We start from the raw sequence: 14,242 nt of genomic DNA on the forward strand, positions 1-14,242 counted from the left end.
GACAGGAAGGGAGTTTGATGTTTCTTCGCTGCACTGTCCTTCAGGAGAGTCTCGAAGGCAGGGAAACAATCCAAGTTAGAATGTTATGCATGCGAGTAAAAATAAAATTTGCTTTCCACTCTAAATTGTTTATGAATGGTCCTCAAAAACCTGCGGGGCAGACCGTCCACAGTTCTTCCCGCATCCTCCAATCATTTGTGGCAGCTTTGGAGTACTGGATGACCATTGATGAAGTACTGGCTGTCCAGAGTCGAGACCCAGGATGGACCGCTGGTCGGGACCCAGGATGGACCGCTCGCCTGTATCGGTTGGGGACGTCTCTACGCTGCTGATCCGCTTGAGATGGTTTCCTGTGGACGGGACTCTCGCTGCTGTCTTGCATCCGCTTGAACTGAACTCTCGCGGCTGTGTTGGAGCCACTATGGATTGAACTTTCACAGTATCATGTTGGACCCGCTCGACATCCATTGCTTTCGGTCCCCTAGAGAGGGGGGGTTGCCCACATCTGAGGTCCTCTCCAAGGTTTCTCATAGTCAGCATTGTCACTGGCGTCCCACTGGATGTGAATTCTCCCTGCCCACTGGGTGTGAGTTTCCCTTGCCCTTTTGTGGGTTCTTCCGAGGATGTTGTAGTCGTAATGATTTGTGCAGTCCTTTGAGACATTTGTGATTTGGGGCTATATAAATAAACATTGATTGATTGATTGATACTTTGAAAATATTCCAATTTGTCGACAAACCAGAGCAAGGCTTACTCCAATCAGCAGATGTCCTGTTGTCATAATTTCGAATATGTAGATATCTTCACGTCCTGGACTGAAAAGTGTCACCAGGCACGCGACACTCCTTCTTCTCCCAAGAGTCCGTTTTGTGTCCGGCAACAACCGCTCCGTCACGACAAGCAGGATCCCCCAAACCCAAGACCTTATCAATTTCATTGAGGCCAGTTAAATAGTTCCGATGTTTAGATTTGGGGAGCAGTGCAAAAAGAGGCAACAAAAAGGTTAAGATAGGAGAGGAAAGGGGAACGTCCGCCCTCGACGAGTTCCAGAGAGAAAGAGGTAAGCAGGTATTGGACAATGTTGAAGAACAAAGGCTTTTACCACTTTCTTACGTAAGGAAAGAACCTTCAACAGAACCAACACTCTAAAATAAACTCATTTTCAGAGTGATGCTGATAATACTTTGAGTTATACTGTATTAGTGGACTAATGCTGGTATTGTTCTATTGACAGGAGAACAGAGTACAGAACTCCGATAAGACTGATTTTTTTACTGGAAGCATTTCTGTACTTGTAATCGTCTTTCAATAAGATCAGAACTAAAAACTCTATGCAACATTTTTCAACCCTTTTTGACCTGCTCAGTGGTTCTTAACCTAGGTTCGATCGAACCCTAGGGGTTCGGTGAGTCGGCTTCAGGGGTTCGGCGGAACCTCTGCCACGGAGCTCAAAACACACCTGACTCAGCGTCTAAATAAAAACTTCCCCCAATCGGTGTATTATGGATACCTTCAAACAATGTTCCCTCTAATTTTCCATACGAGTGAGCAAACGCAAAAACTCCTTGAGCATTCAGTGGCGTACATGTGGACACACCTGTCCCAAATCTGACTAAATAACAAATTAAATGCTTTATTATTATAATCAAATGACAGCTGTCATTTCCATGAGATTATTTTGTAATCTCATGGAATTTCTCAATTTGTTGTAGGGACGGCGTGGCGCAGTGGGAGAGTGGCCGTGCGCAACCCGAGGGGCCCTGGTTCAAATCCCACCTAGTACCAACCTCGTCACGTCCGTTGTGTCCTGAGCAAGACAATTCACCCTTGCTCCTGATGGAGCGTTTGTTACGTCTCGTCTCGATTACTGTAACGTATTATTTTCGGGTCTCCCCATGTCTAGCATTAAAAGATTACAGTTGGTACAAAATGCGGCTGCTAGACTTTAGACAAGAACAAGAAAGTCTGATCACATTACGCCTGTACTGGCTCACCTGCACTGGCTTCCTGTGCACTTAAGATGTGACTTTAAGGTTTTACTACTTACGTATAAAATACTACACGGTCTAGCTCCATCCTATCTAGCCGATTGTATTGTACCATATGTCCCGGCAAGAAATCTGCGTTCAAAAGACTCCGGCTTATTAATGATTCCTAGAGCCCAAAAAAAGTCTGCGGGCTATAGAGCGTTTTCCGTTCGGGCTCCAGTACTCTGGAATGCCCTCCCGGTAACAGTTCGAGATGCTACCTCAGTAGGAGCATTTAAGTCTCACCTTAAAACTCATCTGTATACTCTAGCCTTTAAATAGACCTCCTTTTTAGACCAGTTGATCGGCCGCTTCTTTTCTTTCTCCTATATCCCCCTCTCCCTTGTGGAGGGGGTCCGGTCCGATGACCATGGATGAAGTACTGGCTGTCCAGAGGGTAGACCCAGGATGGACCGCTCGCCTGTATCGGTTGGGGACGTCTCTACGCTGCTGATCCGCTTGAGATGGTTTCCTGTGGACGGGACTCTCGCTGCTGTCTTGGATCCGCTTGAACTGAACTCTCGCGGCTGTGTTGGAGGCACTATGGATTGAACTTTCACAGTATCATGTTAGACCCGCTCGACATCCATTGCTTTCGGTCCCCTAGAGAGGGGGGGTTGCCCACATCTGAGGTCCTCTCCAAGGTTTCTCATAGTCAGCATTGTCACTGGCGTCCCACTGGATGTGAATTCTCCCTGCCCACTGGGTGTGAGTTTTCCTTGCCCTTTTGTGGGTTCTTCCGAGGATGTCGTAGTCGTAATGATTTGTGCAGTCCTTTGAGACATTTGTGATTTGGGGCTATATAAATAAACATTGATTGATTGATTGATTGAATGGGTAAATGTGGAAGTAGTGTCAAAGCGCTTTGAGTACCTTGAAGGTAGAAAAGCGCTATACAAGTACAACCCATTTATTTGTTTAATACAAGTTTTTTGGCCCACTTATAATGACGATAACAAAAAAATATATTGCTTTTCATCAGCTATGCAGCGTCTCGAGCAGATAGGTGTTTAGCAGGTAAGCATCAGGCAGCGGACTCTCCCCAAATTATTATAAACACCTCCCAGTCAACTATGTGTACTAGTATTGAATTTCGGGGTGGAAAACAAAGAAAAGGACCAGACATTGCTGTGAAAATAAATAAATGATTTTATTTGGTCAGGATGCCACCCGAACGCCTCCCAAGGGAGGTGTTTAGGGCACGTCCAACCGGTATGAGGCCACGGGGAAGACCCAGGACACGTTGGGAAGACTATGTCTCCCGGCTGGCCTGGGAACGCCTCGGGATCCCCCGGGAAGAGCTAGACGAAGTGGCTGGGGAGAGGGAAGTCTGGGTTTCCCTGCTTAGGTTGTTGCCCCCGCGACCCGACCTCGGATAAGCGGAAGAAGATGGATGGATGGATTTTATTTCATCATTTATCATTTAAAATAACAATGAGAGTGGCACTTGCCAAGGTGAAAACGCGCATATCTAAATCGGTCGCTCAAAGGCAACCGCATAAGTCAAACTGAGTTGAAACTGTGTAAATTTGTTGGGAGTTGATGCACTTTGTTGCTTTTGTTCTTTGATCAAGGCGATTGCACGGTTCATTTTGTGCACCAGTAAAAAAAAAAAACATAACTTTTCCTTGAATTTTAATTTTTTATTTATTTAATTTTTTTTCCACTAAAGAAGGGTTCGGTGAATCCATCCATCCATCCATCATCTTCCACTTATCCGAGGTCGGGTCGCGGGGGCAGCAGCCTAAGCAGGGAAGCCCAGACTTCCCTATCTCCAGCCACTTCGTCTAGCTCTAGTTCGGTGAATGCGCTTATGAAACTGTTGGGGTTCGGTACCTCCATCAAGGTTAAGAACCACTGGGTTGGAGTGTCCGCCCTGAGATCGTCAGGCTCAAACCCCGGCTGAGTCATAACCATCCATCCATCCATTTGTTACCGCTTATTCCCTTTTTGGGGTCGCGGAGGGCGCTGGCGCCTATCTCAGCTACAATCGGGCGGAAGGCGGGGTACACCCTGGACACCTCATCGCAGGGCCAACACAGATAGACAGACAACATTCACACTCACATTCACACACTAGGGACCATTTAGTGTTGCCAATCAACCTATCCCCAGGTGCATGTCTTTGGAGGTGGGAGGAAGCCGCAGTACCCGGAGGGAACCCACGCATTCACGGGAAGAACATGCAAACTCCACACAGAAAGATCCCGAGGCTGGATTTGAACCCAGATCTGCAGGACCTTCGTATTGTGAGGCAGACGCACTAACCGTGAAGCCCCTGAGTCATACCAAAGACTATTAAAAAAAATGGGACCCATTACCTCCCAGCTTGGCACTCAAGGGTTGGAATTGGGGGTTAAATCACTGAAAATGATTCCCGGGCGCGGCCACCGCTGCTGCTCACTGCTCCCCTCACCTCCAATGGGGTGAACAAAGGGGCAAATGCTGAGGTTAATTTCACCACACCTTGTGTGTGTGTCACAATCATTGGTACTTTAGCTTTTTTAGCTTTAACATTATTACTTTGTTTGTGTTTACATTAAAGGAGAGAGCCGTGCTGGTGCGCACGTATTCAGGCAGCGACAGCGGCAGCGACACGGAAACCGAACTGGAGAGACCCAGGAGCGCCGTGACCCCGCTGCAAAGGTCGCGGCTCAGCCGCTGCCAAACGGACGACTCAGGTGAGGCGCCTCTCTGACGGAGCCAAGGTTGCAATTGAAAATCCCGGGAAGTCGATCAGACCTGCGACTACGAAAAATAGAGTTTCGCAGAGTTCCTACTAGTGCGAGTTTACCAGGATGCGGTTGACTGATGGTACAGTTGTCCCTCGACTTGTAGACTGTCGGGTTCAAACATTGGTGACATCTAATAATCAGACAAGAAGCAAGGAAACATGCAGAGACAGAGTTCAATTTAGCTCATGAAGAGACACTTGTTTTGGGCTGTACTCTAGTTACAGATCCAAACTGCGTTCTAAAAATCAAGCTCTATTTATTAGGAATGTACCTATTACATCACTGTCGCTGAGGGAAGGGGGTAAACTCGAAAACTCCAGTTAGACACAATGCAAATATATTGACACCTGCTGCTATCGCCCAGTCTCTGCTTTGTCTGGTCCCGGAACCCAATGCTTGGCCTTGGCAGCCAGCAGGCCGAGTACTGGTGCTATATCACCCAGTCTCTGCTTTGTTTGGTCCCGGAACCCAATGTTCGGCCTTGGCAGTCAGCAGGCTGAGTACTGTTGCCATCGCCCAGTCTCTGCTTTGTCTGGTCCCGGAACCCAATGCTTGGCCTTGGCAGTCAGCCGGTCCAGTACTGGTGCTATCGCCCAGTCTCTGCTTTGTCTGGTCCCGGAACCCAATGTTCGGCCTTGGCAGTCAGCAGGCCGAGTATTGGTGCTATTGCCCAGTCTCTGCTTTATTTGATCCCGGAACCCAATGCTTGGCCTTGGCCGCCAGTAGGCTGAGTACTGGTGCTATATCATCCAGTCCCTGCTTTATCTGGTCCCGGAACCCAATGTTCGGCCTTGGCAGTCAGCAGGCTGAGTACTGTTGCCATCGCCCAGTCTCTGCTTTGTCTGGTCCCGGAACCCAATGTTCGGCCTTGGCAGTCAGCAGGCCGAGTACTGGTGCAATCGCCCAGTCTCTGCTTTGTCTGGTCCCGGAACCCAATGCTCGGCCTTGGCAGTCAGCAGGCCCAGTATTGGTGCTATTGCCCAGTCTCTGCTTTATTTGATCCCGGAACCCAATGCTTGGCCTTGGCAGCCAGTAGGCTGAGTACTGGTGCTATATCACCCAGTCTCTGCTTTATCTGGTCCCGGAACCCAATGTTCGGCCTTGGCAGTCAGCAGGCTGAGTACTGTTGCCATCGCCCAGTCTCTGCTTTGTCTGGTCCCGGAACCCAATGCTTGGCCTTGGCAGTCAGCAGGCCGAGTACTGGTGCTATATCACCCAGTCTCTGCTTTATCTGGTCCCGGAACCCAATGCTTGGCCTTGGCAGTCAGCAGGCCGAGTACTGGTGCAATCGCCCAGTCTCTGCTTTTTCTGGTCCCGGTACCCAATGCTTGGCCTTGGCAGTCAGCAGGCCAAGTACTGGTGCTATCGCCCAGTCTCTGCTTTGGCCTTAGTAGTCAGCAGGCCCAGTACTGGTGCTATCGCCCAGTCTCTGCTTTGTCCGGTCCCGGAACCCAATGCTCGGCCTCGGCAGTCAGCCGACCGAGTACTGGTGCTATCGCCCACTCTCTGCTTTGTCCGGTCCCGGAACCCAATGCTCGGCTTTGGCAGTCAGCAGGCCGAGTACTGGTGCTATAGCCCAGTCTCTGCTTTTTCTGGTCCCGGTACCCAATGTTCGGCCTTGGCAGTCAGCAGGCCAAGTCTGGACACAACACTGATAAAGGGGCTAGCAATCTTTTGGATTGCTAGCTCTGCACAAAAACAAAAATACTACTTCCGCACAAATTGACAAAACTTTATAGTAACGGTCTTTACGCATAAAGTTATGATGATAATACAGTATATACATGATTATTCTAACAGAAAAACTCCACGAGTTAGGCACCTCATGTTTATTCTTTGATTTAAATATATTCTAAGTAGGGACGATACAATCAGGGTTTTACCAGATACCAGTACTAATACCGATCACATGTATTACAAACTGTAACTGTCAATTTTTCAATTATTTATGTTGATATCAACACAAAAGACTTCGGAACCTTTAACTCGGATTGTCGGCAACGGCCTGGAGCTTTTTCAAAAATGTATGAAAAAAGGAAAAATATGTTATTTGTCATTTGAATGTGGTTTCTGTAGCAGGACAAGCATGACACAAACCTTCCAAACTGTTAGAAATCCCACTATTAAACATGATTTACTTGATTCGGTGTGCACCATTTTGTCCTATTTTCGTAAGTCCTTGAACGCACCATAGTTAGTTTACATGTAAATCTTTCCTTGATGCTGCCACAGAAAGACGTGTTTTATGCCTTTGTCTCTATTTATCCACATATTGGCAACTTTTTAGACCATTATTGAAGGCAACTGATTATATATTCTATATTCAGTCTGCATGAAGTTATTCTGTAAAATACAGACCGTACAGTTTCATAGTTTTTATGTCCCCCAGCAGCCGAGCAGAGCGGGAAGACGCTGAGAAGCGGCAGCATGGACAGTTCCCTCTCCATCATGGACTTCTACCAGCATGAGATGTTCTCCCACCGGGAGAAGGACAGCAACAGGATCTGCGACTACAACCTGTTGCACAAAGACTCGTCCCTCCAGGCAGGAGACCGAGTCAGTGTGAGTGCTTGAGCCTCCTCCCTTAAGTCTTTCTTTCGTGAGGAGATTTTCATAGCAAAAGCTGGCTAATTGCTTTCGATCGGCTCCCCGTCCCGTGTCAGCGTGTATTTGCCTACCCATATTTAACAACGCCCAATGACAAATGAGGACCAGAGACCGTGAAATGGCCTCCAGCCGCTGCCACGGGACAACCCAGCCCCCCCCTCCGCTGCCCAGATGCCGGGCCTGACATAAAAATCTATATGGCGACGGGGAAAAAAAAAAAAGGCTCTGACTCAACACTCGGGTTTGAGTTTGTTCCGCGAGTTTTGGTCTTGACCCTCCGCGAACTCGAAGGGAATGATTTTTAAATCGAATCGATGGTATCGTCATTTTAGCGGGCATTTTCAAGTCATCGCCGAAAGTACAGTGCCATTATTTTTTAGTTTTTACCGTATTTCCTTGAATTGCCGCCGGGGTTCTAATAAATTTAAAACCTCTACTCGCTCGGCGTTTACCAAAGGTATGCGGTAAAAGCAAGCATGCTCTAGTTATTTTAAAACCTCTTCTCACTCCGGCGCTTACCAAAGGCATGCGGTAAATTTAGGCTTGCGCTTATAAATTTGAGTGTGATGTAAGGATACCATCATGAAAAGCACATTTAGGGACGGCGTGGCGCAGTGGGAGAGTGATCGTGCGCAACCCGAGGGTCCCTGGTTCAATTCCCACCTAGTACCAACTTCGTCACGTCCGTTGTGTCCTGAGCAAGACACTTCACCCTTGCTCCTGATGGGTGCTGGTTAGCGCCTTGCACGGCAGCTCCCTCCATCAGTGTGTGAATGTGTGTGTGAATGGGTAAATGTGGAAGTAGTGTCAAAGCGCTTTGAGTACCTTGAAGGTAGAAAAGCGCTATACAAGTACAACCCATTTATTTATTTATTTAATTTTTTTTTTTTTATTATGGTCTTACCTTTACTTATAAAATGAAGTCCATGCAGTGTTTGAATGTGAGTGTGAATGTTGTCTGTCTATCTGTGTTGGCCCTGCGATGAGGTGGCGACTTGTCCAGGGTGTACCCCGCCTTCCGCCCGATTGTAGCTGAGATAGGCGCCAGCGCCCCCCGCGACCCCAAAAGGGAATAAGCGGTAGAAAATGGATGGATGGATGAAGTCCATGCGCAGCTCCTTCTGATCAAAAGCATCGATAACTTCTTTATAGAAGTCTTCCTTATCTTTCTTCAGTTTTAAAAGTCTCTACGTCTCGATGGAGATCTTCCTTTATTACCTCCTGCTTGGATTGAAAATCCAGTTTAGAAAACGGTTTTATTTTAGATATGTAATCCTCCATGTTAAAAGTGCAAGCGAGAGGAAAAAATAAACTCTTGCTGCTTGTTGTCACTTCTTCTGCAGCCGAGTAGTCGCAAGAAGGATCACTAGCGCCCTCTACCAAAAGGACCCGGGAGTCATTTAATGACTCATATTTGACACACGCAGCTATGGTATATTAAAAAAACATAGCTGCTTACTGTTTTTTTTAGCATATTCAATAGCTTGGACCTTAAATCCTACTGAATAGCTCTTAGTCTTCTTCCCTTTATGCGATCAACCTCCTCCATTTTAAAAATGTTTTAAAGCACCTTTTCCTGATGGTGTTTCAGTGTTAAAACTTCACCTTTATCGTCAGTTTTTAAGCCAAAATGCGTCCGTTCTCCCTTTCCTGTCTACACACTGTGTCTGCTTGTGAGTACTCTGTGATTGCGCACTGCCGAACATGCTCCTTTGCTCGTAGAAACCAGCAATGACACGACGTGATGACGACGGGGGGGTCAGGGGGGTAGTGGATCAATGCTTTTCAGAGGCGGTATAGTACCGAATATGTTTTATTAGTGTCGCGGTACTATACTAATACCGGTATACCGTACAAACCAAGGTTGGCGCAGATTCAAAGGTATGTAAAAGTGTAAAGGAAACATCTAATTATTGCTAAAAAAAAAAAATAATATCCAGGAAGGATTGGTCCAAATGGGAAATCACAAAAACGAACCAACAAGCAATGTTGCCGGTCTTCTGTGTGGGGGGTCCCCACCTGCTGCAGCGTCGCTTTAGTAAGGCATCGCCGTCCCTCACACTTTGGGGAAGTTTGGTGTCTGCTGTCAAAGCTCAGTAATTTGAGCACCTTTAATAACCTTCCACAAACACTCGGGAGAGCGATGCAAAGCTCAGTGGCTCCCATCAGAGCCCTCACGGCCCACATTGGCCTCCCATTCATCATCCTGACAGCACCTGACAGTCCCGCTAACAGCACCTTCTGCCGCCTTCCTCCCAGTCTCCATTTTTAGGACCGTCTCTCCAGCCGTGCGCCTCGATTTCATGTATTTTCTTTGATGTCGCTCATCACCCGTCCTGCATGTTTTGACTTCTCAGTCTGTCGTGTTTTTTTTTTTGTTCTGCTCATGCTCGAGTTCTTGGTTTTGGTGCCTTGGGAATGAAAATTGTCACAAAAAAAACGGAATGGGACCAATTCGTGTATTTCATCTCACTGAGGACTGAGCATGTTGTGGACTTGTGTTTAGTCTACAAACCCCGTTTCCATTTGAGCTGGGAATTTGTGTTAGATGTAAATATAAACAGAATACAATGATTTGCAAATCATTTTCAACCCATATTCAATTGAATATGCTACAAAGACAACATATTTGATGTCCAAACTGATAAACATTTTGTTTTTTTGCAAATAATAAATAACTTTCATGGCTGCAACACGTGCCAAAGTAGTTGGGAAAGGGCATGTTCACCACTGTGTTACATCACCTTTTCTTTTAACAACACTCAATAAACGTTTGGGAACTGAGGAAACTAATTACTGAAGCTTTGAAAGTGGAATTCTTTCCCATTCTTGTTTTATGTAGAGCTTCAGTCGTTCAACAGTCCGGGGTCTCCGCTTCATAATGCACCACACATTTTCGATGGGAGACAGGTCTGGACTGCAGGCAGGCCAGGAAAGTACCATCACTCTTTTTTACGAAGCCACGCTGTTGTAACACGTTCTGAATGTGGCTTGGCATTGTCTTGCTGAAATAAGCGGGGGCGTCCATGAAATAGATGGCGCTTAGATGGCAGCATATGTTGTTCCAAAACCTGTATGTACCTTTCAGCATTAATGGTGCCTTCACAGATGTGTAAGTTACCCATGCCTTGGGCACTAATGCACCCCCATACCATCCCAGATGCTGGCTTTTGAACTTTGCATCGATAACAGTCTGAATGGTTCGCTTCCTCTTTGGTCCGGATGACACGATGTCAAATATTTCCAAAAATAATTGGAAATGTGGACTCGTCAGACCACAGAACACTTTTCCACTTTGCATCAATCCATCTTAGATGATCTCGGGCCCGGAGAAGCCGTCGGCGTTTCTGGATGTTGTTGATAAATGGCTTTCGCTTTGCATAGTAGAGCTTTAACTTGCACTTACAGATGTAGCAATGAACTGTGTTTAGTGACAGTGGTTTTCTGAAGTGTTCCTGAGCCCATGTGGTGATATCCTTTAGAGATTGATGTTGGTTTTTGATACAGTGCCGTCTAAGGGATCGAAGGTCACGGTCATTCAATGTTGGTTTCCGGCCATGCCGCTTACGTGGAGTGATTTCTCCAGATTCTCTGAACCTTTTGATGATATTATGGAGCGTAGATGTTGAAATCCCTAAATCTCTTGCAATTGCACTTTGAGAAACGTTGTTCTTAAACTGTTTGACTATTTGCTCACGCAGTTGTGGACAAAGGGGTGTACCTCGCCCCATCCTTTCTTGTGAAAGACTGAGCATTTTTTGGGAAGCTGTTTTTATACCCAATCATGGCACCCACCTGTTCCCAATTAGCCTGCGCACCTGTGGGATGTTCCAAATAAGTGTTTGATGAGCATTCCTAAACTTTATCAGTATTTATTGACACCTTACCCAACTTCCTTATCACGTGTTGCTGGCGTCAAATTCTAAAGTTAATGATTATTTCTAAAAAAAATCAGTTTGAACATCAAATATGTTGTCTTTGTAGCATATTCAACTGAATATGGGTTGAAAAGGATTTGAAAATCATTGTATTTTGTTTATATTTACATCTAACACAATTTCCCAACACATATGGAAACGGGGTGTGTAAATTAGCCAGATTCTAGCATTTCTAGTCATTTCCCCCTTTATTCCCCTAAATTCAGGGGTAGGGAACCTATGGCTCTAGAGCCAGATGTGGCTCTTTTGATGACTGCATCTGGCTCTCAGATAAATCTGAGCTGACGTTGCTTAACATGATAAGTAATGAATAATTCCACTTGTAATCACAGTGTTAAAAATAACGTTCAAAATACAAAACATTCTCATGCATTTTTAATCCATCCATCCGTTTTCTACCGCACCTGTTCATGAAGTGGCGTTAATGGTAAGAAGTTATTTATTTATTATTGGTTAGTGTGGGGATTGTCCTCCTGGGGGTTCTTCAGACCACCAAGCACCGACATGAGAGCCTGTTTCAGGGTTACAATATTGTTTTATTTCTCCATAAGTCTCTCAGTTGCTTTCCAGCAATTGCCTTTTTCTCTTTCATTTTTGCTCGCGCTCTGGCTCCAACCCCAACCCCAACCCCGTCTCTCCTCCTGGCTGCTGCTTATAACAGAGTGACAGATGATTAGATAACAAGGCCCAGGTGGGCCATCTACACACCTGTCGCTGATTTCAAGGCCTATCCTGGCAACACCATGCTTCGCTGCAGGCCCGCAGGCCACGCCACCTCCACATTTTGCTTCAGAATAACAATGTTATTACAAAGAATAAGAGACCTATTTTACTCTAGAAATGTTGGTCTTACTTAAAAATGGACGGGTTTAGTTGTGTTCAGTGTTAAAAAAATATTATTAGGCTGTTAAGTAAATACTTTCTAAAATATTTGGCTTCTTGGCTCTCTCAGCCAAAAAGGTTCCCGACCCCTGCCCTAAATGAATGTTTTTTTCAAAAAAGAAAACATTTTGATTGAGAACCCATCAGTACGACTGAACGGGTGCAGAACCTTCCAGGATCTAAATGTGCTGGTATTTGCCAATGCAGGTCACCCTGGAGAAGACTGTCGTCGGCACCCCCTCTGCGGAGGAAACCTCGGAGCCCCTCAGCCATCTCAGCCCCAGCAGCTCAAACATCCGAAAAGAGGCCATGGCTGAAGGCGGGAGGCGTGAAGCGTTGCGGCGTGAGCCTTCCTCCGGCAACCTCCATGGCAAGGCTCGCCCTGATCCAAAGGGCTCCCTCAGTGACTCGCTTTACGACAGCTTCTCGTCCTGCACCAGCCAGGGCTCCAACGACGTGTGACAGGGTTATTTTACACTAGTGATTATTTGGGTGTCCAAAAGGGTGGATTTACTGACTGCCGCCAGCGTTCCTGCCCACGGCCTTGAAGAATCAAGTTTGATTTGAGGTGACTGCAGTCCCTGCCTCACTTCTTTCCATGAAGAGCTCAACAAAAAGCACTTAGAGGAGGAAAGCTAAAAAAAAAAAACGGGATGATGGTAATTTGATGGTAGCAATACATCAATCGTTGTGTTTGCACTGCTGTTGCTTCCGGTCTTCCGAGGAATATAATGTATTGGTACAGTGGAACCCGCCGGAGTCCGTTGCGCTTGTATTTCGAAGAACTCATCAAATCCCGGTCAGCATCTTCCCTTTATCTCTAAAAAGTCAACGTTGACATACGTAATTCTTATTACAAACCCCGTTTCCATATCCATCCATTTCCTACCGCTTATTCCCTTTCGGGGTCGCGGGGGGCGCTGGCGCCTATCTCAGCTACAATCGGGCGGAAGGCGGGGTACACCCTGGACAAGTCGCCACCTCATCACAGGGCCAACACAGATAGACAGACAACATTCACACTCACATTCACACACTAGGGCCAATTTAGTGTTGCCAATCAACCTATCCCCAGGTGCATGTCTTTGGAGGTGGGAGGAAGCCGGAGTACCCGGAGGGAACCCACGCATTCACGGGGAGAACATGCAAACTCCACACAGAAAGATCCCGAGCCTGGATTTGAACCCAGGACTGCAGGAACTTCGTATTGTGAGGCAGACGCACTAACCCCTTTGCCACCGTGAAGTCCCCCGCTTCCATATGAGTTAGTAAATTATCCATCCCTCCATCCATTTTCTACCGCTTACTCAATCAATCAATGTTTATTTATATAGCCCTAAATCACAAATGTCTCAAAGGACTGCACAAACCATTACGACTACGACATCCTCGGAAGAACCCACAAAAGGGCAAGGAAAACTCACACCCAGTGGGCAGGGAGAATTCACATCCAGTGGGACGCCAGTGACAATGCTGACTATGAGAAACCTTGGAGAGGACCTCAGATGTGGGCAACCCCACCCCCCCCTCTAGGGGACCGAAAGCAATGGATGTCGAGCGGGTCTAACACGATACTGTGAAAGTTCAATCCACAGCCGCGAGAGTTCAGTTCAAAGCGGATCCAAGACAGCAGCGAGAGTCCCGTCCACAGGAAACCATCCCAAGCGGAGGCGGATCAGCAGTGTAGAGATGTCCCCAACCGATACACAGGCGAGCGGTCCATCCTGGGTCCCGACGAGTGGTCCATCCTGGGTCTCGACTCTGGACAGCTAGTACTTCATCCATGGTCATCGGACCGGACCGGACCTCCTCCACAAGGGAGGGGGGGACATAGGAGAAAAAAGGAAAGAAGCGGCAGATCAACTGGTCTAAAAAGGAGGTCTATTTAAAGGCTAGAGTATACAGATGAGTTTTAAGGTGAGACTTAAATGCTTCTACTGAGGTAGCATCCCGAACTGTTACTGGGAGGGCATTCCAGAGTACTGGAGCCCGAACGGAAAACGCTCTATAGCCCGCAGACTTTTTTTGGGCTCTAGGAATCACTAATAAGCCG

General features: G+C 46.8%; 1 protein-coding gene across 7 annotated transcripts in view; it reads left to right on the forward strand.

Moving 5' to 3' along the window:
* Positions 1-13,503, forward strand: part of LOC133544269 (nck-associated protein 5-like) — a 323,916-nt gene extending 310,413 nt beyond the window's left edge. For 6 of the 7 annotated variants that reach the window (XM_061889431.1, XM_061889432.1, XM_061889434.1 and 3 more), the window contains 3 exons: positions 4,573-4,708; positions 7,152-7,324; positions 12,397-13,503. In XM_061889431.1, the coding sequence (XP_061745415.1) occupies positions 4,573-4,708; positions 7,152-7,324; positions 12,397-12,651 (564 nt within the window). In that variant the 3' untranslated portion in view covers positions 12,652-13,503. The remainder of the gene's footprint in view (positions 1-4,572; positions 4,709-7,151; positions 7,325-12,396) is intronic. The other variant, XM_061889433.1, reaches the window with a different exon arrangement.
* Positions 13,504-14,242: the final 739 nt, after the last annotated feature.

The sequence above is a fragment of the Nerophis ophidion genome, linkage group LG27, assembly GCF_033978795.1.
Source record: "Nerophis ophidion isolate RoL-2023_Sa linkage group LG27, RoL_Noph_v1.0, whole genome shotgun sequence".
NCBI classification, from domain to species: domain Eukaryota; kingdom Metazoa; phylum Chordata; class Actinopteri; order Syngnathiformes; family Syngnathidae; genus Nerophis; species Nerophis ophidion.